This window comes from Aulonocara stuartgranti (genome assembly GCF_965226115.1).
Source record: "Aulonocara stuartgranti genome assembly, chromosome: 7".
Taxonomy (NCBI): Eukaryota; Metazoa; Chordata; class Actinopteri; order Cichliformes; family Cichlidae; genus Aulonocara; species Aulonocara stuartgranti.
In genome coordinates, this window is record NC_138945.1 from 44,650,680 (window position 1) to 44,676,408 (window position 25,729).

The 25,729-nt window shown below is 39.6% G+C and overlaps 2 protein-coding genes across 3 annotated transcripts in view; one reads left to right on the forward strand and one right to left on the reverse strand.

Moving 5' to 3' along the window:
• Positions 1–8,171, forward strand: part of LOC309709460 (uncharacterized protein) — a gene marked incomplete at its 5' end in the record, with an annotated part of 31,865 nt that extends 23,694 nt beyond the window's left edge. Inside the window, one exon of the mRNA XM_082538077.1 lies at positions 8,129–8,171. The remainder of the gene's footprint in view (positions 1–8,128) is intronic.
• Positions 322–25,729, reverse strand: part of LOC309710369 (chemokine-like protein TAFA-5) — a 49,209-nt gene continuing 23,801 nt past the window's right edge. For both annotated transcript variants that reach the window (XM_082539757.1, XM_082539756.1), the window contains exons 2-4: positions 23,655–23,804; positions 16,512–16,639; positions 322–3,940 (exon numbers count right to left, since the gene is read on the reverse strand). In XM_082539757.1, the coding sequence (XP_082395883.1) occupies positions 3,932–3,940; positions 16,512–16,639; positions 23,655–23,804 (287 nt within the window). In that variant the 3' untranslated portion in view covers positions 322–3,931. The remainder of the gene's footprint in view (positions 3,941–16,511; positions 16,640–23,654; positions 23,805–25,729) is intronic.

The following is a 25,729-nucleotide window of genomic DNA, read 5'->3' on the forward strand; positions in this document are numbered from 1 at the left end:
GTTTGGGTTTTGTTTGACAGCTACGTTCTGTTGTTCCAGGCGGCAGCGTTACGGTTGCCATGGTTACAGGGCGACGCTCGCTCTCTCTCTGCGACTGTGTGTTTCCTGGGTGAGAGAGCGCCTTTTCGTTGTTGTTGTTGTTGTGCTAAGCTAACAGGCAGAATGCTACAAGCATAGCTCTAAAGAATGTAGCATCATGGGCAGTGTAGTCCGTGCTGCAGGGAGAATGGACTGCCATACGCGTTATGTGTCTGTGAGCGAGGGAGGGAGAAAAAGGAAAAGTACAAGCTGTCATCGAGCAGAAATGAGAGCTGGAAGCATGTAAATATAATAATAACCACTTCAGCCAAGAAGAGTGCCTGACGAGCCCAGTTGTAAGTAAGCTATTAAGACTCGACTGTACACCGTGTTCGTGTTTTCATCCGAAAACAATAAGTTCCGTTGGAGCAGTCTTTCAACGCCTCTCTCTGTCTCTTGCAAGAAAAGTTGACCCACACAACAAAGTAAAGCTATTTTTCGGCTACGAGCCGACAGCGACCCCGCCGTATTAGTCAGAGGTCCCTTTACTACAGTTCGGAGTCGCGGACCTTCAGTAATAGTAATAAATCACACAGCAATAGTACATTCACGTTGTTGTAAAAAGCATGATAATATATTAAGTAATCCAAAGTATTCAGAATACGTTACTGTCATTCAGTAACGTAACGGAATACGTTACAGAATACATTTTGGGGCATGTATTCTGTATTCTGTAATGGAATACATTTTAAAAGTAACCTTCCCAACACTGCAGGCCTGACAGCAGGAGATGTATCACTCCTGTAACACCTGTAACATTCAGCAGTCGCCTCATTGTTCTGACACACACAACAAAACTATTGACTACACTACACGCTAACTACACAAGATTTGCGCTAAACGTTGCAAATCTCTCACAACTCAAAACACCGCTGTCACTCCTAAAACTTCCCGTTTCTTAACAACTAAATGCCATGTTTTGATTGGTCGACATGGTACATTTTTCGACCAATGGGAAAGGGTGGGGTGTTTTGGTTTCGTCTTTGCTCACAGGTGGAGAGCGCTTTCGAGCGTTTTCCTTATAAAACGCCGTTTTTACCGTTTCTCCCCGCAATAAATATAAAGAACGATAGTATTCAGGAAGAAAACCAAACATTGCATTTTTTTTTTTTATCATAACTCTGGTTTTACGTGGCCTATCAACACAATTTAAAAGCTGGTATAAAGTCCACACACTCCGTCAATTGTTCCGTCTGTCCTGCTCACATCTCCAATGGTTGTACACATTGTCATTAACGTGGCTTCACTCCACATCAGCCACGCCGCTTTGCTAGCTAAAACACTAGCACATATTTACTTTAATTTCAATTCAGGTTAGAATTCTTTTTGTGTGCGTAACACAGACTTTCTCTGCGCAGAGATCGTGCAAACAGTGCGCAATTGCACACGTGCGCAGCTTAGAGGGAACATTGGTCAAGACCCTAAAAATAGTGAATATTGAGATAGTTGCGGATTTGTTCCCTGCACTTGTTATTTTCCATATAAAAGTATTTAATTTGTCACCAGAAGAAAACATTTGGGAAGATAGGCAATTAAACTGCATTTTCTATTTAGTGAAAAAATGGTTCCATAAGGACAGAACAAGGGAACAACAACTTAATTTCCCATTGCTGAATAAGAGTGAGATAAGGCGATGACCTACAGAAACATGGAATTGTTAGAGTTGGTATACATTTAGCTGTTGAAGGGGGAAAATAAATCAATGTCACTTTTTTGTTTATTTTTTGTTTTTGCTTTTTTCTTTTTTTTACTTAGTGTATAGTTGTATAATAACTGATTTTAATTCCTATAAATTAGCTTGCCCAGGTTTGAAACATCTCTTTCACATAACACTTCATATTTGTCTTCTGCTATCTGTAAAGAGCTGGTGTCAACCAGTTTTTGTTTACTACTGTAGATTTATTGGCTTAATGCACAACTTGATTTTTAATGACAGTACGTGGAAAAATGTAGGTAATATTTCATAACTGATGTAAACAAATGATCAGTTATTACTTTAAGTATTACTTATGATATGTAAGTATTTGAAAGGTAACCCATCAGAAAGTGGTCAAAATGAAAACACCTTCTCAGTCCCAGCTTAAAAACAATATAACTGTCAGACCAAGCTTTGAATAACAACAGGTTTCAAACATGAGTCAAGCATGGCTTTCTACTAACATACAATGTATAAAACTGTTAACTTTGGAACTTGAAAATCTATTGTGTTCTTATGTGTTCTGCTCTCAAACAGAAATAGTGTGTGGTATGAAATTCCTTGCTTAACTGAAATCGTCATTGCAAATTGCATGTTGGCCAAATATAGAAAAATGTAGAAGAATATACAATGTAGTCTGGTGGAATGGCCAGGAATCCTCTATAAATCTGTAGTTTGATGGGGTTTTTTAATGAGGGATAGTGACCTGTAACCATCGGGAGCTACTACACTGCATTGTTTTATCTGAAGAGACAATATTATGTTCCTGAAATATCTGATGTTACTTATCCATCCCATCCATTCACTTCCGCTTATCCTTTTTCAGGGTCGCGGGGGGCGCTGGAGCCTATCCCAGCTGTCATAGGGCGAGAGGCGGGGTACACTCTGGACAGGTCGCCAGTCTGTTGCAGGGCTAACACACAGGGACAAACAACCATTCGCACTCACATTCATTTGCACATTCACACCTAGTGACAATTTGGGTTATCCAATTAACCTATCCCCACAAGCTGCATGTCTTTGGACGGTGGGAGGAAGCCGGAGTACCCGGAGGGAACCCACGCAAACACGGGGAGAACATGCAAACTCCACACAGAAAGACCCCGGCCTGATGTTGGAATTGAACTCAGGACCTTCTTGCTGTGCGGCAACAGTGCTAACCACCATGCCACCGTGCTGCCTAATTTAATTTATGTCCTAATTTAATTTATGTCTAAATTAAATTAGGTGAGTTCACATTGCTGAAGTTCCATGCATTTATCAGCATCACTGCCTCAGTTGTTACCTGCACAATAAAACTGAAATCTTTGACAATTGTAATGTCTGATATAACATAAAAGTGAACCCAAAGAGGTTCAAAATCAAGTACTATAAAAACTGTCTGAGGTTCACTTAGTTCCATTGTTTTAAGTATGCGCATCAGTTTGAACAGTTACTGTATATTTTTCTACTTGTTACCACACTCAAAGTGTTCCTGCCTGGTCGATGGAAATTTCTATCTGTAAAACAACATTTCAAATGTCTACATAAAGTGCAAGTCTTGATGTTTCTATCATAAAAATGTCAGATATGATTTTTTTATCCTCTCTACCAGACTGATGTCCAGCACATAGCCAGAGTGTCTCAACAGAAACAACAGCTTCATCTCTCTTCATCCAGAAACACATTTTTTTTTTAAATAACTCTTTATAACTTTTTTTAAAAACTTTTCTTAGTTAAGCCATGTAGTAGATAATTATACAATATTTTCATTTCTATGCAAAGATATAGTAGGTATAGTGGCATTCTGAATGTCTCATCCCCTCCAAAAACATGTCTTCGTGGGCTCTGTTCATCTTTGGTATGTAAAAATGAAACAGAGTTTTGTGCCACAAAAAAGATATCCATCCAATGCACTAAAATTGCTTTTCAAATCTCTTGGAAAATGAACACAGTCACTGTTTTTCCCCAAAAGAAGTTTAAGCTTCAGTTTCCAGAGTTCACCGATGCATCAAACAGGAAGTGCTGGTGCTTTGACCTGCGACTCTGAAGGCTGCGGTGTTCTGTGATCGGTCTTCAGCAACTGAAGCTGGAGAGGATGGTCCGCTAGCTGATGATGGGTAATGGATGATGGGAACCTGTCTTTCTGGTGAGTTGTAGTTGTTGTAGTTGTCAGTGTCAGGAGACCTAGAGGACAGATTTAAGCAACATTAGGAATATTTCTCTTTTAGGAGACATAAAGAGGGGCCATTGATCAAGAAAGAAATTCCAAGTCTCCAAGTCAACAGACATTCAGAAGTTCTCTGAAGAGATGAGAGAACCTGATTAAAGGATCTCAACAGCAATTCTTGCCACCACAGGGAGAGGACTTGTTAGTAAAACGATATGGCAGCTTGTCAAATTGCTTTTTAAAAAACTACGAGGAACTATGAGCATGAGGAAGACATTATCTGATCTGATGAGCCCAAGACTGAACTGTGAGGGTGGAATTCCAAGATTCCAAGATTCCAATATTATGTTATTACATTACGTTATTTCTGTAATCTATAATCCCAAATTTTGGCGTAGCTTTCATGGGTACCTTTTATCATAACTCTTCAATGTCTGGATTGAAAGAGCCTACTGAGAACCAGATCACAATCTTTTCCTTACCCTTACCTAATTATTACCAAGCAGTTATGGTGTTTAAACCTAACAAAACAGTCAATGAAAATAAAACCAAATACAGCATGAAATCAGCAACTGAATTCCTTATTGCCTGTATAAGAATCGCTGTAACTCCTAAACATTTAATGCAATTCAATACTTTTGTTAGATCATTTCATTGATACTTTTTGCCCTTTTAGTAGATTTTCTGACAGTAAGAAAAGCAGCATCACTAGAATTATGAACTGCTTATAATGCTGAACATTACCAGAATAAATCTCATACAGCAGGCATGCCCCCCCCCAAATAAAGGAGAACATGAAACTTAGTGAAAATAGATATTTACTTTGGAAAAGAAGCCCTTTTGTAATTGCTTCTAGCTGAAGCCTCACAACGAAGTGACGATGAAGTAGCAGCGGCACTACTTCTGAACAGCTCTTCTCTGAATTATTCATGTCCATCTTGTTTGACTGCCGCTGGAATTCTAAAAGAGCTGGAGGAATCAGATTACACTGAGAATGATGTATAACTTTGAAATGACGTCAACATTCAAACTGCTCTTAAAATGCTCTGCTCACAGTTGATTACCATCAAGTGAAGGTGCATTTAGAGCATCTGTTGCCTGCACTCAGAGTAAGCATGGCAGATTTCTTGTAGGTGGAGGAGGCAACTGAGCTCAGAAAGTCGTCCTTGTGCACTCAGCAACTGGATTTTCTTGCGTTAGGCCAAAATACACTGCTGACACAATACCCTTATTACAACCAACTCTTTCCATGAAATTCATCATTTCTGATGGCCAATGAGAAAAAAGCTGCAGTAAAAACTTTAAATGCTGTCTCTTTATCACTGTCTGAAACCAAACAGGGCTACTGGATTATCGCAAAAGTAATAATCAAATGTAAAGGGTGTTATAATTCACAATTCAAAATTGAATGTGGCAAAATGATCATTTTATCTCAGTCATTTTGTTTGCATAATGATGATGATAAACTTCAATATGCTTCTCATAAAAATATTAATTTCAAATTAAAGTTGCAAACAGCATTTATCAGGCCCTCGCTTCTCTGTGCACATCCACTCATGCTGCACTCTATCCATATTACAGGTCGGTTGGGTTGTAGGCGAGGAGTTTCATGTTGTCATGTGAGTGTTTTAAGCCCAACACTAGGTGTTGCTGGAGAATATCTACTAATTATATGCCATGCCACAGTATATCATCTGTGGAACCACCAATGAAAATTTGATGTACATGGGATGATTATCGCCTTCTGCTGATTTCCTGTACCACTACATGGTGCCATAAGTGTTACCTAATATTGGCACATAGACATCTCCAGACTTGGACTTCCGTCAAGCATGTCAAGTTTGGGACAGACTGGATAATGTGCACTTGAGATATAGAATTTTCTATATCTACCTTTGTAAGTTAATCCCTGTAAGTGTCTACTGCTGATAAGCTAAAAACAAGCAGCTGTATTATTTTATGTTTGAAAGAGAAAAGGGGAGAAAAACCCCATAATATTCAGTTTCTAAATTGCATTGTGTCACTTTCACATCCTAAGTAAATGGATTCCCTTCTCTCCAAGGAGAACTGGATTTTTCTCTGAGTGAGTAGACTGTGATTTACTCCTGTCATTTTCTCCCTGTGTGACTGAAAATAGATAAATCCCCCTGCAGGTTGCCACCACATGGCTGCCTTCAATACAACACTTAAGGAAACATAAAGGTATATATATATATATATATATATATATATATATATATATATATATATATATAAAAACACCCAGCACGCCCCTGCGGGCGGTTTATCCTTCAAGCTCGGGTCCTCTACCAGAGGCCTGGGAGCTTGAGGGTCCTGCGCAGTATCTTAGCTGTTCCCAGGACTGCGCTCTTCTGGACAGAGATCTCCGATGTTGTTCCCGGGATCTGCTGGAGCCACTCCCCTAGCTTGGGAGTCACCGCACCTAGTGCTCCGATTACCACGGGGACCACCGTTACCTTCACCCTCCACATCCTCTCGAGCTCTTCTCTGAGCCCTTGGTATTTCTCCAGCTTCTCGTGTTCCTTCTTCCTGATATTGCTGTCATTCGGAACCGCTACATCGATCACTACGGCCGTCTTCTTCTGTTTGTCTACCACCATTATGTCCGGTTGGTTAGCCACCACCATTTTGTCCGTCTGTATCTGGAAGTCCCACAGGATCTTAGCTCGGTCATTCTTCACCACCCTTGGGGGCATCTCCCATTTTGACCTCGGGGCTTCTAGGTTATACTCGGCACAGATGTTCCTGTACACTATGCCGGCCACTTGGTTATGGCGTTCCATGTATGCCTTGCCTGCTAGCATCTTGCACCCTGCTGTTATGTGCTGGATTGTCTCTGGGGCATCTTTACACAGCCTACACCTGGGGTCTTGCCTGGTGTGATAGACCCCAGCCTCTATGGATCTTGTACTCAGAGCTTGTTCTTGTGCTGCCATGATTAGTGCCTCTGTGCTGTCTTTCAGTCCAGCTTTGTCCAGCCACTGGTAGGATTTCTGGATATCAGCCACCTCCTCTATCTGCCGGTGGTACATATATATATATACATATATATATATATACACCATATATACATATACACAATTAACAGAAAAGAAATAAAATCCGCCATTCACTGAGAACACGGTGATCCAGGCAGTTGACATAATATAAGTAGAAGCTGAGATGGAGACCTTTACTACGCTTCTTAGATCCAATGAAACAAATACAGACAAATTTTAGAAAGCAGAGTTCTCAGAAATATAAAACTTTCTAAAAAAAACCCTCTAAAAATAATCATTAAAACAATCTTGTACTGTTTAGTAGACTTGCAGGTTAGTTATACTTCATTCCTTATTGACTTACAGTGGTCATCTAACATACAACACTAAGTGCAATAATCTTTTCTGGCATCGTTGTATTTTTACTCAGTTGTATATAGCATTCGTATTCTATTTTTATCTTATTGTATATTTTTATTCTATTTTATTCTACTGTATATAGTATATTATTTTATTCTATTCTGTACAGCTGTGTACTGTATTTATTCTTATTGTATTCTAATTTTTGCGTCATAACTTTTGCACTGTCCACTTCCTGCTGTGACAAAACAAATTTCCCACGTGTGGGACTAATAAAGGTTATCTTATCTTATCTTATCTTATCTTATACATTACTTCAGCAAACTGTAACCACATATCCTTACATTCAAATGCTCCGACTATAATGTGAAATCTGTATATTGTTTCTTGTGTGTGCCCCTGCAATTTAAACTTGTTTTATTACAAGATGCAATAAAACAAGATTAAATCTACAATCTTCATGTCTTAATAACATAACAGTGTCATCTGTAGCTTGCACCTGTAAGTGACAGAGATGACAGATATGAGCTTAACTGTGTTACACGCTAGTTTAAAATACATTACTGCTCTACAATGTCATATACCGGCTCCCGTCATTAGTGTCTGTGTGTTTTATCTGCCATTTCCATGATAAACACCACAGCTGAGAGTAAACTGGAAAGCAGGCAGCTTTTTTCCCAACATAATTGCTTTATGATGAATTGTGGCTGGTGATGACAAATAATGAGCTCTGTTTCTATTTATTTCACCTCTAAAGCAAACACAAATCACAACTTATCCCATTAATATTGAATAACTTATAGCATCTTAATTCACCCAACCAACATATGTTTAAATCCTGCTGAGATACAGTGGGGCAAAAAAGTATTTAGTCAGCCACCGATTGTGCAAGTTCCCCCACTTAAAATGATGACAGAGGTCAGTAATTTGCACCAGAGGTACACTTCAACTGTGAGAGACAGAATGTGAAAAAAAAATCCATGAATTCACATGGTAGGATTTGTAAAGAATTTATTCGTAAATCAGGGTGGAAAATAAGTATTTGGTCACCTCAAACAAGGAAAATCTCTGGCTCTCACAGACCTGTAACGTCTTCTGTAAGAAGCTTTTCTGTCCCCCACTCGTTACCTGTATGAATGGCACCTGTTTGAACTCATCATCTGTATAAAAGACACCTGTCCACAGCCTCAAACAGTCAGACTCCAAACTCCGCCATGGCCAAGACCAAAGAGCTTTCAAAGGACACCAGGAAAAGTATTGTAGACCTGCACCAGACTGGGAAGAGTGAATCTACAATAGGCAAGCAGCTTGGTGTGAAAAAATCAACTGTGGGAGCAATCATCAGCAAATGGAAGACATACAAGACCACTGATAATGTCCCTCGATCTGGGGCTCCACGCAAGATCTCATCCCGTGGGGTCAAAATGATCATGAGAACGGTGAGCAAAGATCCCAGAACCACACGGGGGGACCTGGTGAATGACCTGCAGAGAGCTGGGACCAAAGTAACAAAGGTCACCATCAGTAACACACTACAACGGCAGGGAATCAAATCCCGCAGTGCCAGACGTGTTCCGCTTCTGAAGCCAGTGCATGTCCAGGCCCGTCTGAAGTTTGCCAGAGAGCACATGGATGATACAGCAGAGGATTGGGAGAATGTCATGTGGTCAGATGAAACCAAAGTAGAACTTTTTGGTATAAACTCAACTCGTCGTGTTTGGAGGAAGAAGAATACTGAGTTGCATCCCAAGAACACCATACCTACTGTGAAGCATGGGGGTGGAAACATCATGCTATGGGGCTGTTTTTCTGCCAAGGGGACAGGACGACTGATCCGTGTTAAGGACAGAATGAATGGGGCCATGTATCGTGAGATTTTGAGCCAAAACCTCCTTCCATCAGTGAGAACTTTGAAGATGAAACGAGGCTGGGTCTTCCAACATGACAATGATCCAAAACACACCGCCCGGGCAACAAAGGAGTGGCTCCGTAAGAAGCATTTGAAAGTCCTGGAGTGGCCTAGCCAGTCTCCAGACCTCAACCCCATAGAAAATCTGTGGCGGGAGTTGAAAGTCCGTGTTGCTCGGCGACAGCCCCAAAACATCACTGCTCTCGAGAAGATCTGCATGGAGGAATGGGCCAAAATACCAGCTACTGTGTGTGCAAACCTGGTAAAGACCTATAGTAAACGTTTGATCTCTGTTATTGCCAACAAAGGTTATGTTACAAAGTATTGAGTTGTATTATTGACCAAATACTTATTTTCCACCCTGATTTACGAATAAATTCTTTACAAATCCTACCATGTGGATTCATGGATTTTTTTTCACATTCTGTCTCTCACAGTTGAAGTGTACCTCTGGTGCAAATTACTGACCTCTGTCATCATTTTAGGTGGGGGAACTTGCACAATCGGTGGCTGACTAAATACTTTTTTGCCCCACTGTACATCAGTCCAGCTACCCTATATGGACACAGGTATTGGGCTACAACTCTGAATCTTTGAATTCTGCTCTTTTTAGACCCATTGGCACATAAAATGCCACCCTTGCAACAAGTCAGTTTCCTTCCTCCTACATACTCTGAAATCACCTATTAGTGGTATTATTGCAAAGTGGAAGTCTGTTGGACCATCTCAGCCATGAAGTGACAGACCATTAAAATTTACAAAATAGGATCAAAGAGTGCTGAGACCCAAAGTGCATAAAAGTCACCCACATTCTGTTGACTCAATAGTTGCAGAGTTCAAAACCTTATCTGGCATTAACTAGAGATGGACCGATCCGATATTACATATCGGTATTAGTCCGATACTGACCTAAATTACTGGATCGGCTATCAGAGAGAAATAAAAAATGTAATCCGATCCATTAAATATCAGGAAAGCACCTCACAAAACTTGCAACACGCTGTAGCTCGCCTCATAACCTTAGCACTTCGGAGCAGTATGCATCACGTGATAGAGCGGCTGTGGCCTGCCAGACCTGTCAGTGGTCTGGTTGAGCATTTGGAGCTTCGCTAGCAACCCGGCATTTCATCTCCGACAAAGTTATCCCCGAGAGAAGTAAAGCAAGTGTGTAAGTCCATCTCTGAATGTTTGTACAGCATTCCCACGTTAAGCTTAACAACCGATTTATGGAGCTACTGCCTCTTCTCTCTTTCTCCCTCTCCAATCATGAAACTGCTTAATGATCAGCTGATCGGCTTTTCTGTCGCGAGTCCATCTCTCTTCTTTGTTTTTGGCCCACTTTGCACCAGAAAGAGGAAACCAGCGGCTGAACAACAGCAGCACGTTTAAGCTTGATAAGCTGTTGTTAGAATATATTTAATATTACTTTCTACACCAGGCTCCTTTTCTACTAGGGGTGCAACGATACTCGTATGGATATTGAACCGTTCGATACAGTGCTTTCGGTTCGGCACGCATATGTATCGAACAATACAAAATTTGTAATTTATTTTATCAACTTTCCTTCTGACGATGCTGTCTGTGTTGAGCGCTCAGTGAATCTGCGTTCGACTACTCTGCCTAGGCTGCACTGTCAAGCGCAGATCCACTGAGCGCTCAACACAGACAGCATCGTCAGAAGGAAGAGCGCAGGGCAAGCTAGCGAGACAGAAGTTAAGCTCTCCTTGCAACATGGAAAATTGAACCTCCCCCACCCTCATTCAGATCTGGCGTTTGGAATTATTTTGGTTTTCATGTGACGTATGACCCTGAAGGTAGGCGCGTCATTGACTAAAGTAAAACAGTATGTTGTCATGGTCGCTGTGTGGCAGGCAGGATGAGGACCCAAAATGCAAACTCACGGACTCAGGGGATAAACTCAAAATGCAGCTTTATTGCTGACAAAAGATAATAGGAAAAACTAATCTGGGAAAAACTAACATAAAGCTCACCAGGAAACACAGGGGGAATCACACACAGCATGAGGGAGAACGCGACACAGAACTGAGGAAGACGCAGACATAAATACACAGAGGGTTAACGATGGAAGTGGGAGCACACGGGGAACACAGGTGACACTGATAATCATAACAAGACACGGCAGGAGTGAACGCAACACTAACGGGAGACGGGCAAAGTAAAACAGGAAGTACAGAGGTTCAGACAGGAGGAGAGAGAGCACGGGGAAAACACCGGGCTGGGGAAAACATAGAATAAAACACAAAGAGAGACGAGGGCTCATAAATACACAGAGGGGCACACAGGGGGTAAGAGTCACGAAGGGAAAACACTTAGGGAACAACACGACAGGGCAACTCAGGAAACATGGCCTAAATAAGGAACGAAATACAAAAATACATGAAAACTAAGAATACTGGGCCCACATGGCCCAGGACCATGGCATATGTTGGATGTGCCACGCACTAGTGTGTTAGCGCAGTTAGCTCGTTAATGTGTTGGCCGTTTAGCCCCACGCACTGAGATTTGCCGTGTTGTGGCGTTAACGTCATTTCAACGAGATTAACGCTGACAGCGCTACTGGGAACACAACGAATATGACTGCACATTTACACCGACATCATCCTAGTGCAAAGACAAGTGGAAGAAGACAAAAACAACAAGCATGCATGCTACAAACTTTACCCGAGTCATTTAGACAGCCGTTAGCACATGATTCTCCTTATGGGGACCTGATATGTTTAATATTGTGGCGAGCTCAGACAAGGTGGAGACGGAGGTGTCGTTTAGTCTTGCTTCCCGTGAGCTAGCCAGGGAGCACAGCCCTTTATTGACATCTGCAGAAGAACACTGCCGCTAGCTAACTGCTCAGCACGGCAACCGCACAGCAACAACAATACACAGGGCGCCCTCTGACCCCAGAAGGACACACCGTCGCAGCGAGAGGGCATCACCCGTCACTATGGCAACATAAACAAAACATAACTGTGCAAACAGAACCCCGAACAGCCCTGACCCGCTACATAGCCCCCAACTAAGGGGTTAGTCGTCCCCGACGACCCCATTACCCCACACAAAGTCCTGCAAATGTCCAGGTGCCTTCTTCTGGCGCACCGGCCGGTCACGACCGGCGGGGAAAAGTCACTAGGGTCAGAACATGGGGTGCCACCATCATCCCACTTCTGACACCAATGTGGCGAGCTCAGACAAGGAGGAGACGGAGGTGTCGTTTGGTATTGCTTCCCGTGAGCTAGCCAGGGAGCACAGCCGTTTATTGACATCTGTAGAAGAACACTGCAGCTAGCTAACTACTCAGCGCAGCAACCGCACAGCAACAACAACAACACACAGGGCGCCCTCTGCCCCCGGAAGGACACACCGTCGCAGCGAGAGGGTGTCACCCGTCACTATGGCAACATAAACAAAACATAACTGTACAAACAGAACCCCGAACAGCCCTGACCCGCTACATACAATATGCTGCTGAGAATATAGCCCAGAAGAAGCGTATAGTATAGCTTTTATTTTGGAAAGAGCCATTTCTCTGTAATAAACTCTCTTTTCCAAAGATGAGTGATTCCTCAATCAGATACAGGGCTTGCAAAATCGCTAGCCCGACGTCTGTTTTACAAATTTGGAAGATCCCAAGAAGTTTCTCTAGGTATGTTTGTTTTTTGTAAGCATGTTTGAGATAAATTAGATAAAAAAAAGCTTTCCGTCTTTCTCCAAAAGTCCATGATAATATAATATAATATAATATAATATAATATAATATAATATAATATGATATAATAAAGATATATTAGGTAGTTTTCCCCTCACTCACATTCCTCCAGTTCAAAAAGTCTACATCTGTTGGCTTAAAAAAAAAAAAAACCTTGTTAGAAAGAAAACTTTTTCCTCTGTGATCTGAGGGTAAAATTATGGCTGTAAAGTAAAAGTTCCTCAATGGAAAAGGTTAGAAATGAGAATATTAGAGGGGCAGCTCAGGTTGAGCAGTTAGGACTCAAACTTAGAAAGGCAGGGTTGAGACGGTCTGGGCATGTGCAGAGGGCTGGATGTTGAATATGCAGCTGGTAAGGAGGAGGAAGGTTTATGGATGTGCAGGAGTGAAGGAGAACATGGAGAGGGTTGATGTGGGATGCTTGATGTAGAGATCCCATCCCATAGCAACAACTGTAATGCCAAAGAGGTCATTTCTTGAAGACGTTAAGCTGTTAATTTTCATATTTTTTCTATTCATAAGCAAGATTAGACAAAATAAGTATTAAAGATTAAGTTTCTGAAAATGTCGTAGGTTTCACGAATGGTTATTTCATTACACATCATAAAGGTAAATATGTATTGTATGTATGTAAAATTCACCAATAAGCAAATTTTACATCTAAATAATTGATATAGAAGAAGATAATTATGGAAAAGTCAAAAGTGAATTTTGGATAACAGGTGGCATTAGTTACACTAAAAAAAAAAAAAAAAAAACTACAACAATAAATGAAGAAAAACTCTCACTGCTAAATTTATTGAACAGGTCATTGTCTGCATTTTAAAACTGACCTCAAAATTAGGACACATTTTAATACATTATTTACTGTAAAAGTACAACAGTAAAAGTTTCTCACACCATCTACAACTGCCTGTGCTTCATTGGATATGCAGCCTTTCTCTTTCATTAAGCATCCACAGTGCTGCACCTCAGTCGGCAGCCTTTGAGCCTCTCAGCTTTTCTCCTGTTTGGGACTGAAACCTGTCCGACTTCTGCTCACTTCATCTATGGCTCCCCTGCTGCTCTGTGCAACCAGCAACCTAGGTGTGGCTAGGCAGTCTGGCTAGGCAAAATTACCTTTTTATACCAATTTCTATATGGTCAAAATGACATTGTCATCTTTCTATCCCTATTACCCCCAAATTCACTATATAATGAATAATTCAATTTTTGAAAAAGTAATGAAACATGAGATCATGGAGTTTAATTGCAGAGAGTTACACTATTTTTAAAATGGCCTCAAAATGACCTCCGTCTTGGTTCTTGTGTTAAATATTTAAAACTGTGATGTTTCTCCTTTAAACTGGTTTAAAACATCTGGAGAGAAACAGAAATTGACATTTCTATTGTAAAAGGTTGAAAAGCAAATTTAATTTGAGGCTTATCTTAACATGGTCATGAACTCCAATAGCTAACTGGCAACATTTAACATTTTTAAAATCAGAGATATTCTGAGCATACTTTTATTTTTCTAAAATTAAGAAGGGGCTTTAATTTTTTAAAAGGTTCATAGCATTAACAGTTTCATATTCTTTAACTGTAAAACATGTTTATGCTCATCTAGATTTGCCACAAATTCTATTGAGGTGCTTTAAAGTGTGCAGATCTGAATAATTGTTTTGTTTGCTTAGCATTAAAAATGTGGTCAGGGGAGCGGAAATTAAAAAGGAGGTTGTTTCAACTTTTCTTTACTGTAGCCTTCTCATTTACTTGAATGGAGAAGGAATTTTAAGGATCTTTTATGGTTTTTCCGGGTTTTTTATTTTATTTTTAAAGGCATAAAAGGTTTACTGGAAAAAATGACAGCATTGGTGTAAATAGTGTATCTACAACAAAGGTGTGGAAAGCAATGGGACAAGAGTAAGAAGAGAGACAGATTAAAATCAGTGTTGAATGAATTTTCTGGCAAACATTACATGTGAGTACTGAAAGCTGAAATATTTTGCCTGCAATTGTCTGAAAAGGAAAAAAAGACTGAACAGCATTTGTTGAAATTACTGTTAAAAATGGAAATAATTACAAGAGCTATAATTAGGAGCTACGGGGCATCAAAAACTAGAAGGCTTTGGTCTTAAATTATTTTGTCTCCATGGTACTGAATGACATTACCTCAGGAAAAGTTGAATGAACCCAACAATCATACAACGAAAAACTATCATGGTGCTGAGTCTTTGACCCATTGATTTGAAATTTATTGTGGACGCATCATTCTTCTTTTATTTTATTTATTTATTTTTTTACAGTAAGAGAGGATTTATGTTCAAGCTCTTTGAACTTTTTTGAGGTTTGTTCCTCCTTGTGCCTCTGAGATTGTTATCTATATTTCTGGTTCATGGATTATGTTTGTCTCCCTTTGGTTCCAGTCTGTATTTTTATAAGGTTATGTAGCCTTTTGTTATCATCATCTTTCCCTTTCTGTCTCGTCAGTCAATCATGTCTTCATGTTTATTTATTGCCTGTCACTGTATCACGTTCATATGTTTTATTACTGGTCTCAGTCTTTGTTACTTCCTGTTTTATTTTGATAGCCCCTCATCTCGAGTGGATTGCGTTTAGTTTTGGGTCCCCCTTGTCTCGTTAATCAGATTCCATTCAGCTATGTTCCCTGGTGTTTCCCTGATGTGTATATATTGTTTGTAATGTAGTGCCTTGTGGTTGTGTCTTCCCTTGCAGTTTGTGCTCTCTGCTGTGAAGTTTGGATTTTCCTTGTTTTGGACTTTCTAGTTTAATGAAACTACCTTTAATTTACCCTTTGTGTTTCTGAATCATGCATTTGAGTGCTGCTACTTAACCAGCCTTGTTAAAAACTCGATAAACAGAAACTTAATTTGTTGAACCAGGTTAATTTCATTCTGTTACAAAAACATGGGTAAAAGTAGCTGAAGATTGTAATGAATTAAACAAAAAAAACCTGAACAACACAAATTTAGATCTTCATTAGACCAATGAACATTCAGATGGGAAGAATGAAGTTATATTAATTCAAAAATGTTCCCTGTTTTAACTCATTATTGTTGGGTTGTTTTTTTTTTTTCCAGTTTCTGCTCAAGGATTGTTAATATAATTCTCAAAATTACTTTTGACAAGACTCACGGTGAACCTGACATTATATTTTTCATGGACAACAAAGCTGAACTGTGTATGAAATATGGGAATTTGTTTTTCATAAGGTATTTAAAAGAGAAAAAAATTATAAAATGATTACTCCAAATTACATCTGTTGGAAGGCTGTTGACAACTGGGGGGAAAAATAGCTCCTCCTTCATAGTAAACTTGCACCAATAAAGACTGCACACCTGAGGTAGGGTGTACAGCTTTCTTCATTCTTACAATTTAAGTTCCCATGTTTGGAGCTTACTTAAACTCTGTGATTCACAGTTTTGTAAAAATAGGATGACTCCTTGAACAATACAACAGGTTTTGCTTCTATACTTTCTGTTACTACATGCAGCTAAAGTGGTGAAATCAATTTCCAGTATGTTTTGCAAATATGTTCAAATCACCATTTTTTCAGTGGTAAGTGTGTTTGTATTTGTCAGCTAAGCTTGTTTTCTCACCGTGGTGGTTTTCACTCTGCCTCCTGGTTGAGTACAGGTCCAGCCTGACTGATTGACCAGGAGATTACAGCCTTCATCCTCTAAGCATGGAGTCATCTCACACCACTGTCGACTCGTGATGATACGAACTGAGGAGGACGACAAGAGGAAGAAGAGGTAAGTATGCTTGAGCTTCAATTTTAAGTTTTTACGTTATTTGTGTTTTTTCATCAGCATCTTATGGCTGAACAACCCCCCCATCTCCTTTATCATAAATGATGATTTTATTCTTGTTGATGTTTCTCCTTTTACTCCTACTGTTAATAATGAAGAAATAAGTGCAGATACACAACTGTATTTGAAAATTCTACATAATCTGTAATCTATATTCTGCAATGGCACTCCGAGTTTGCAGTGTTTGCATAGAGTGTAAATAATTGTTGAACATACCAAGCTACTCATGCACAGTCTTTACAGAACATTGACAATTTTATTAAGATACACATACAAAATATAACAAGAAATACCAAGGGCTTTATGGTAAACATTGGTGAAATAACCCTTTAAAACAATGTTGCAGCAGATGTAGAGTAACAAGGGTTCTGTGATAGTTAACCTCTGTCCAGCATTTTCAGTCAGATGTGTGTGACTCTGGATCATGTCGAAAGAAGACCATCAAACATCTGTTATTAACAGCTGTATGTGTTTTCAATTAAACACTATAAGTGGACAACACAAAATAATTTAATGTTTCTCATTATGCAAAGGAAATGTGAGGAAAAGGTGTCAAGGGTAAAAATAAATAAAGATGAACATTAGTCAGACATTTACATGCACTCATCATGTGCATAAATATCATGGTAATTTGGGCCTTACCAGATGATCAGAATGAAAGGCAAAAGCAGTCACTCTACACTCTACAGCTAATGACATGTGAAAAAGTTTTCAAAGAAACTGGAGTCCAGTTTAAAACTTTGCTCATAATTCAACAGCTCGTAAAACCATCTTTAGCAGCAATAACTCAAAGTAACCATTTTCTTTACAATGTCATCATTGAGTGATAGAGGGATTTTGGTCCACTCCTCTTTACAAAATTGTTTCAGTTCATTGAGGTTTGCATCATCTGTTTAAATGCAACAATATTTCAGTTGGGTTGAGGTCTGCACATCGCCTGGGCCATTTGAACACTTTGGTTCTTTTTTTTTTGTAGACATTCTTTTCTAGATTTTATTGTGAGGGTTATTTTTTTTTCTCTCTTGGGCATACAACAACAACAACAACAACAACAATAAAAATCTCCTTCAAAAACATAACAAAGAACATAAGAGGTTTAACCTAAAAATCCCCCCAATCACAATCTTATTAAATATCCTAAAGGTCTTAAAGGATGTGCTGCTAATACTATTACAGTAGATCTTTAAGAGGTCTTGCAGAGTGCATATCTGGACAAGTGAAAGCAGCTGTGGGAGCATGAGGGTTACTTACCAGGCAAGTGGGTTTAATGTTGTGGCCAATAAATGCAACATAAAGGTAATCTAATGCAGTGTGCATAATTAATGTAGCATGACATAGCATGAACAAAGCTTATGACATGCCATATAATATATTCTAATATATTATGTAAAATAGAATGACCTGAGTTATCAGCACTATGTGGAAAACACACACACACACACACACACACACACACACACACACACACACACACCACTTCACTTGCAGGGATATTCCTGCTGTTTGAAGTGATTCTTTACTGACCCAGTCTTTCAGTTCTTGCTCTCATTCCTGGCACTAAATTACACACACTTTGAGCCATGTCTGGGGAAACACAAAGAAAATGAAAGACTGTAGAGGCCTGTAATACATAACCTGGTAATCAGTTCGCCCATTGGAGCAGTGGTGTGATTGTGATAGCCTGTGAGTCCCCAATTATCAAACCAATTTCCTACTGAACAACAGTAGCATTGCTCAGCCATTCTTACATCCCCTCACACCTCTATCCAGATGGAGAGATCCTTCAGGAGGAGGAAACAGTTCAGCTTCAGCAGCTCATTTTTATTGAAAATCTTATTATTAGAATTTAGGTTTAGGAAAAATTACAAAGATTAGTATGGTTGTAATTTAAAATATAAATCTCTATAAAGATTTCTGGCCTTTGTTGGAAATGGAGTATATTTTCTTGTTCCTGGTATCATTAATAGGAATAAATGAAAAATCATTTGTTGTCATATTGAATGTATACTAGCAATATCATCTGTAGTGTGTAGGATGACTTCGCCTTCTTCTTGATTTCTAAAGTTAAGGATAAATTGGTGGAAGCGGAAGGAAAAATATTGCACAGAGTTCATTGAGGAGTTGAGATGGGCTCTGAGTGGTTACCACGATCGTGGCTCAAGAGTTGGGAGTTCGCCTTGTAATTGGAAGGTTGCTGGTTCAAGCCTCGGCTTGGACAGTCTCGGTCGTTGTGTCCTTGGGCAAGACACTTCACCCGTTGCCTACTGGTGGTGGTTAGAGGGCCCGGTGGCGCCAGTGTCCGGCAGCCTCGCCTCTGTCAGTGCGCCCCAGGGTGGCTGTGGCTACAATGTAGCTTGCCATCACCAGTGTGTGAATGTGTGGATGACTGGATGTGTAAAGCACTTTGGGGTCCTTTGGGACTAGTAAAGCGCTATACAAATACAGGCCATTTACCAGATGACTGGGAAAGTACCCCTGAAGTGCTGAGGGAAACACGGTATTTGATGTATCCTCTGGAAAAAGGAACAAAGACAAGCAGACTTGGTATGGTATGACCAAACAAAGGAAAGGATCTGAAGGAAGAGGAAAAAGCAAAGAAAAAGTCGATTAGCCAAAGAGATGAAAAAAGTAGACAAGAGTACTGGGAGTTTAGGCGTATGGGAAACAGAGAGGTAGCAAAGACAAAGGAAAAGGCTTATATTGAGTTGTATGTGATGTTGAGGAGTAAAGGACTTGTATCAAGCTGGAAAAGATGTGCAGAAGATTAGGGTGATTAACGATGTGGCTATTGAGATGAGCAGTGAGAAGACTGTGTTAAAAAGATGGAAGGAGTACCTTGAGGAGCTGATGAATGAAGAAAATCAGAAGAGGATGGATGGAGGACAGTTTCATGGTCCATAGCTCCATGAATTTGGAAAAACTAAGTGTGAGCTCAGTCGTGCTCCTGACTTAATGCAGCATCTTTGGATTTTGACTCTTACTCTTGAAAAAACCTTTTTTGGTCTCAGGATCATGGGCAGAGACCAAGCTGTCAGCACTAGCATCTGTCTTTGACATGAAATTTGGGTCAGTTCAACATCAAAGTTGACCTCCTCACAAGTTTAACGTCCAAGATGAAATTGTACGTGAAGATTTCCACAACTAGACTTACAGAAAGTGATCAACACAAAATTTGAACATAATAGGAATGCTTCACTTAGAGGTTTGCTTTTTGTAAGTTCAGTAATTTGATAATAATCAGACACTGTATTAGAGCCTAGTTATTTAAATCTAAAACATGAATTGCTTTCTAAATATCTGCTTACTATTATTATGTCTGCATTGTTTTAAAAAAAGGGGGTTTCAAAACTTTAGATTTTTAGATCAAAAAAATGATTGAATTTCTTACTAAATTTTTGTTTAAATTTGTAGTTTTTATTTCCTCATGTATACCACATTCCCCTGAAAGTCTCTTAATGTCTAACCAATAACAACACAGGATGGATGAATGCATTTCAAGGTGAATTACGTTGCAGAGTGTAGAAAACAGGAAAGAGACTTTGAATCAATAGTGTGAAATGGAGAATCAGTGGATTAATAGCATGTATCGGTAAGTACCCGAACACCTGTGAGCGCTGCATCACTACTCTGACAAATTAATGACTGCAATGCAGATCCATCCACCACCGCCAAGCACAGTTCATTTATCCAGAAAGTGAGGAGGCCATTTTGTAATGACTTCATTCATCAAAGAGGGTGACCTGAAGGAGGGTTGCTCCTTTGTCTCTAGAGAATGAGACAATCCTACAGGAAAGAACACGTTAGGACTGAAGTGCAAATGAGGCAAACAAAAAATCCGTGCTAAACTTTAAAGTGGACACATCGACAGTACACTGAGAAAGGGTTTTTTTGTTTTGTTTTGTTTTTTAATTTGCTAGAAATTAAAAAATCTGTGCTAAACTTTTACGTGGACACAGACACCAGTTTTAATAGGATACTGTGGTGGTGAAAGGTATGTCATCACCTGAGTCTCTGCTCTGGAGCAGGTTTTCTTGAAGTATTCCACTATTCACTACAGGGATGCTATTAGCAGGTGATGGGCAGTGTCTGGTGTTAAAAAATATAGTGCTCAGAGGTTGTTTTGTGTGAACACTGTAAAGAATCTTTGTTTGTGGTCTCAAAGATGTCATGCTTTTTCATTTTTAACTTGTAGTTCTATTCCTGTTAACCAGTAAATAATGAGATAAATATCTAAATTTTAAATAAAGTTGATTTTTAAATAAAGTTTTTTTCCCTCAAGAACTGCAGATATTTTTTTTAACCTAAGATTACAAGAGAAAATACAAACTTGCGCTTTCGCCTGCAGTGTGAACGTAGCCAGAGAGACATGACTGACTGGGGAGACAGAGGGAACATGGAGGCAAGAAATGAAATGTGGAGCAAAGGGAGGACACAGAGACCGTAACTAGAAGCTAAAAAACACAATAAATTTAATATGAACAGAAAACCATCTACCAAACTCAAAACCATGAATAACAATAATCAAGGAATACAAATTAAAACGGATACAAAACGCCGTGACAAAAGAGGAGACAGCTACTGATGAAATGCAAAGAAACTTTGGGCTTTATCCATCTAGGCAGTGACTTTCTGAACTCCACATTCAAGAAGACAATTGGAAGAGTGAAAGCTTCACTTATGTTTTCTCATAAAATAGAAGTACTGGACTGATCTGTTGTCTTAGAACAGGGGTGTCGAACTAAAGGCCTCGAGGGCCGGTGTCCTGCAGGTTTTAGATTTCACCCTTGGTCAACACACCTGAATCAAATGATTAGTTCATTAGCAGGCCTCTGGAGAACTTCAAGACATGCTGAGGAGGTAAATTAGCCATTTGAATCAGCTGTGTTGGATCAAAGACACAAAACCTGCAGGACATCGGCCCTCGAGGCCTGGAGTTCGATACGTGTCTTTTTTTTTGTATATTCCTAGAAAAACAATTATTCACAGTATGTTATATTATTTTAGTAAATATCTATTGGAGACCTATTCCAACAAATTTGAAATTAAATGATACCCTGTATCTGAAGTTCTTAAGCTAGTAAATACTGTCAAACAAGTCCTTTTTATGTTGACAAACTACCAGTTGTAGTCAATCGCGATGACTAAAGAGAATTTAATAGGCATCGTCAAATTAAAAATCATTGTGGAATCTTCAACACCACTTATTAAAAGACTTAACTGAATGCATATATACAGATTTTAAACGTGTATGTATACTTTTGACCCTGTATAGATTGGAGAAAATCCAAAATAAACCCAAACATGAGCAATACAAATTTAAAGTAAATAAAGATGCGTGCTGTAAGATCATTCCATCCTGGAAAAAAAACAGTTCAAAGAAATAAAAGTCTCAAATAACTATAATGAGTTTACATAAACTTCTGACCACAACTGCACTTTTATTATCTAGTATTCTATTAGACAGATGCAGCCAGCCATAGCAAACAGATTTACCATAGCATGCTCTAAAAATAAATTATACAAATACAATAAAAAACAAAACAAACAAAAAACAGGAAATGACAAAAGCAAATGCTCAAACAAACATAAACAAATGTAAACATAATAAAAAATATAGAAAAGTCAAATCAAAGATTATAGATAAGCAAATAAAAGTAAGATCACCAATACTGTCAGAGCTTTGCTATAAAAGCACGCTCATCTTGTCATCCAGCTAACCCTTCATATGTTATAGCTGTAAAGTACAGAAATTTGTATCCAAACACAGAAACATGTTATTCCCATGAGTTAAGTTATATCCTAGAAAGCGGATTCTGTTCATCTGGATGTGGCGTGCTCAGTGGGAGACATATTTCATCACTCATCCAAGTGCCTTCAGCAAGCAGTACTTTTGTATAGCGCACTGTTATGTAATGTTACTTCTACACAAGAAACCAGTTTTTTTTAAGTTCATTTGTAACAGCTAAAAAGTTGTCAAATTAAACCAGGCCAACGTTTCTGTTTGTTTTACTGTTTGCTATTCAGCCTCAAAGCTTTTTTTTTTTGGATTCATTTGTATTATGACCAAAACAAATGCCACTGCTAATATGAGGTCGGTTTCACGATCATTGACATATGTGTAACCATTGATCAATAGCAATGAGTCTCTGTGGCTTTCAAACTCCAAAGCTTGATTGAGCAAAGAGTTATGGAAGCCATTTATGTGAAAAGGTAACATCCATCTTGGACCAGAGGCCGAGGCCTTATGGTTCAGCAAGGAGAGCATGTTCAGAGTCTGCTGGCAGACGAAGAAAAGGCTGTCTTCCTGCCGGAGCTCTGTTCCCACAATCTGAAAAATGCATATGTTACCCAGTTCCAGTGACACGGAGTTAGTCGATTGGAGTAGGTAAAAACCTCTCTCCCCTGTCTGAACAAAAATGTCTACACAGATGGACACATTTGTGTACACAAATTACACTTAATGGTACATCTTTTACTTACTTACAATGCTATGATTGGACCCATTCCTCAACTCTCTGTGAATGGTTCTCATTGCCATTGATCACTGGGCATATAAATTTGCATATTCATACTCACAAAACTGACCTCACAGCGCATTGTTAGTCATGGAGCAAGTTTTGGTCATCATGTAACTGTGCTGATTATAGGGTTGGGGAAACCTGCAGTCAGCTGAGACTGAAGAAGACACTAAAAACGCTGAGTCCAGATGAACATAACCAACTTTTTGGGATTTCCTTAGTTCATTTGTGGTAGCCAAAAAGGTGTTAAATGAAACCTGGCATTTTCTACCTCTTTTTACAGTTTGATATTCAAAATGTAAACTTTTTTTCCTGATTCACTGATTGTCTTATTTAACATAATATATTTTTATATATTATTCATCGTATTCACCAGTCAGCAGCAGTCGTCTGAGGACAGTGAGGATCTTACCATCCACACAGGCTGGTCTGGCTCTCGTCGTACCAGCAATCTGTTCCTTCTTGCAGGCGCAGCGAGCTGTCTGCCGTGCGATGGTCCTCCTGGGCTGGCTGCTGTCACGGTCCAGAGTCACAATCTCACAGGTCCCTGCTACCAGCTGGCCTGAGGGAAGCGAGCAGGAAAATCCCATAAACTTCATCGGTCAATTTAACTTTGATGACAATGTTTTACATTCTGTTTATTTTAACGATAATTGTACATCTTTAACACTTTATTTTCACTGAATACACTCAGCTTCCAGCTTAAAGTTTCAAAGCTAAGAACATCTCTAAACTTGTTTCCTGAACATGACAGTGACTTCAGGGTACTTAAATGATCTGCACAGTCACAAGCTCAGTCACAAGCTCTAAGTCCAAGAAAGCATCTTTGGGATACGATGGAATAGAAGATTTGGCTGTACAGTTGATGAATGTGAACCTTGCTGCATCTATGCCGCAAAGAATTAAGGTAGTTCTGAAGGTAAAAGGAGTCCCATCTGGTACGAGCAAGTGTACCTAAAGAAAGTTACCGGTGGCTGTATAATAATCAGGCCCCATCTTATCTTAATGACCTTGTAGTACCATATCACCCTATTAGAGCACTTCGCTCTCGCTCTGCAGGCCTACTTGTTGTTCCTAGAGTATTTAAAAGTAGAATGGGAGGCAGAGCCTTCAGTTTTCAGGCCCCTCTTCTGTGGAACCAGCTTCCAGTTTGGATTCGGGAGACAGACACTATCTCTACTTTTAAGATTAGGCTTAAAACTTTCCTTTTTGCCAAAGCATATAGTTAGGGCTGGATCAGGTGACCCTGAATCCTCCCTTAGTTATGCTGCAATAGACGTAGGCTGCCGGGGGATTCCCATGATGCACTGAGTTTTTCCTTTCCAGTCACCTTTCTCACTCACTATGTGTTAATAGACCTCTCTGCATTGAATCATATCTGTTATTAACCTCTGTCTCTCTTCCACAGCATGTCTTTATCCTGTCTTCCTTCTCTTACCCCAACCGGTCGCAGCAGATGGCCGCCCCTCCCTGAGCCTGGTTCTGCCGGAGGTTTCTTCCTGTTAAAAGGGAGTTTTTCCTTCCCACTGTCGCCAAAGTGCTTGCTCATAGGGGGTCATATGATTGTTGGGTTTTTCTCTGTATCTATGAAGCGCCTTGAGCCGACTTTTGTTGTGATTTGGCGCTATATAAATAAAATTGAATTGAATTGAATAATCATATCATGTCATGATTTTCATGTGAGAAATGAGCTTTCAAGCTCCTACTTTAACATGAAGGCTTTGAAAAACATTTGTAGGGACCCATACAATTTGCCCATACAACCCCTCACCCCTTCACCTATGCAGATGTATAATTAATCCTCAGAAACAAAATTAAAGTGCCTTTATTACAATAACACATTCTGTCAATTTGTTATTTAAATAAATATTTCTCATGAAAAGGAAAAAATAGAGAGCAGTGGAATCGAATCACAGTAGAAGATTAAAGCCTTGGGATTTGAAGAGGTTGGGTGTATGTGGTTTCTGTGGTGACTGCAGCAGTCCCCCCTGCATGCTGATGAACTGTCATCAATAGGGCTATGGATGGACCATCGCCTTTCCAGAGAGGTCCTGACTCACAACAGCCAGGAGCTCAGAAAAGAGAAAACAAGAGGCTCCGTTCAGAGAGGGGTCAGCAGGGTCACAATATGAAAAACAGCAACGACAATAGAATAGCAGCAGTGCCCACAGCAACAGCCACAAAAACAAGGGGAAAAGTTCATTAAAGATGAGGCATTTTCAAAAGGTTCAGCAGCATTACTCCCTGGGCAGCTGGTCATTTTTGTCAACAGGCATGTCTGGAAAACACCTTTGTGGACACAAATTTTTCCAAAAGAACAAAAGAGAAAAACAGAGAAGGAGATGTTTGTTCTGCCCTATGAGGTTTTTAACAGCTGGGCATAGAATGGGAGGTCAGATATCCACGGCACCTTTGAGGGACCTCCTGAAACGTAATAATTAATTCTTGTATACTATCTGTAATATGTTCTTCTTCATTTATACCTGT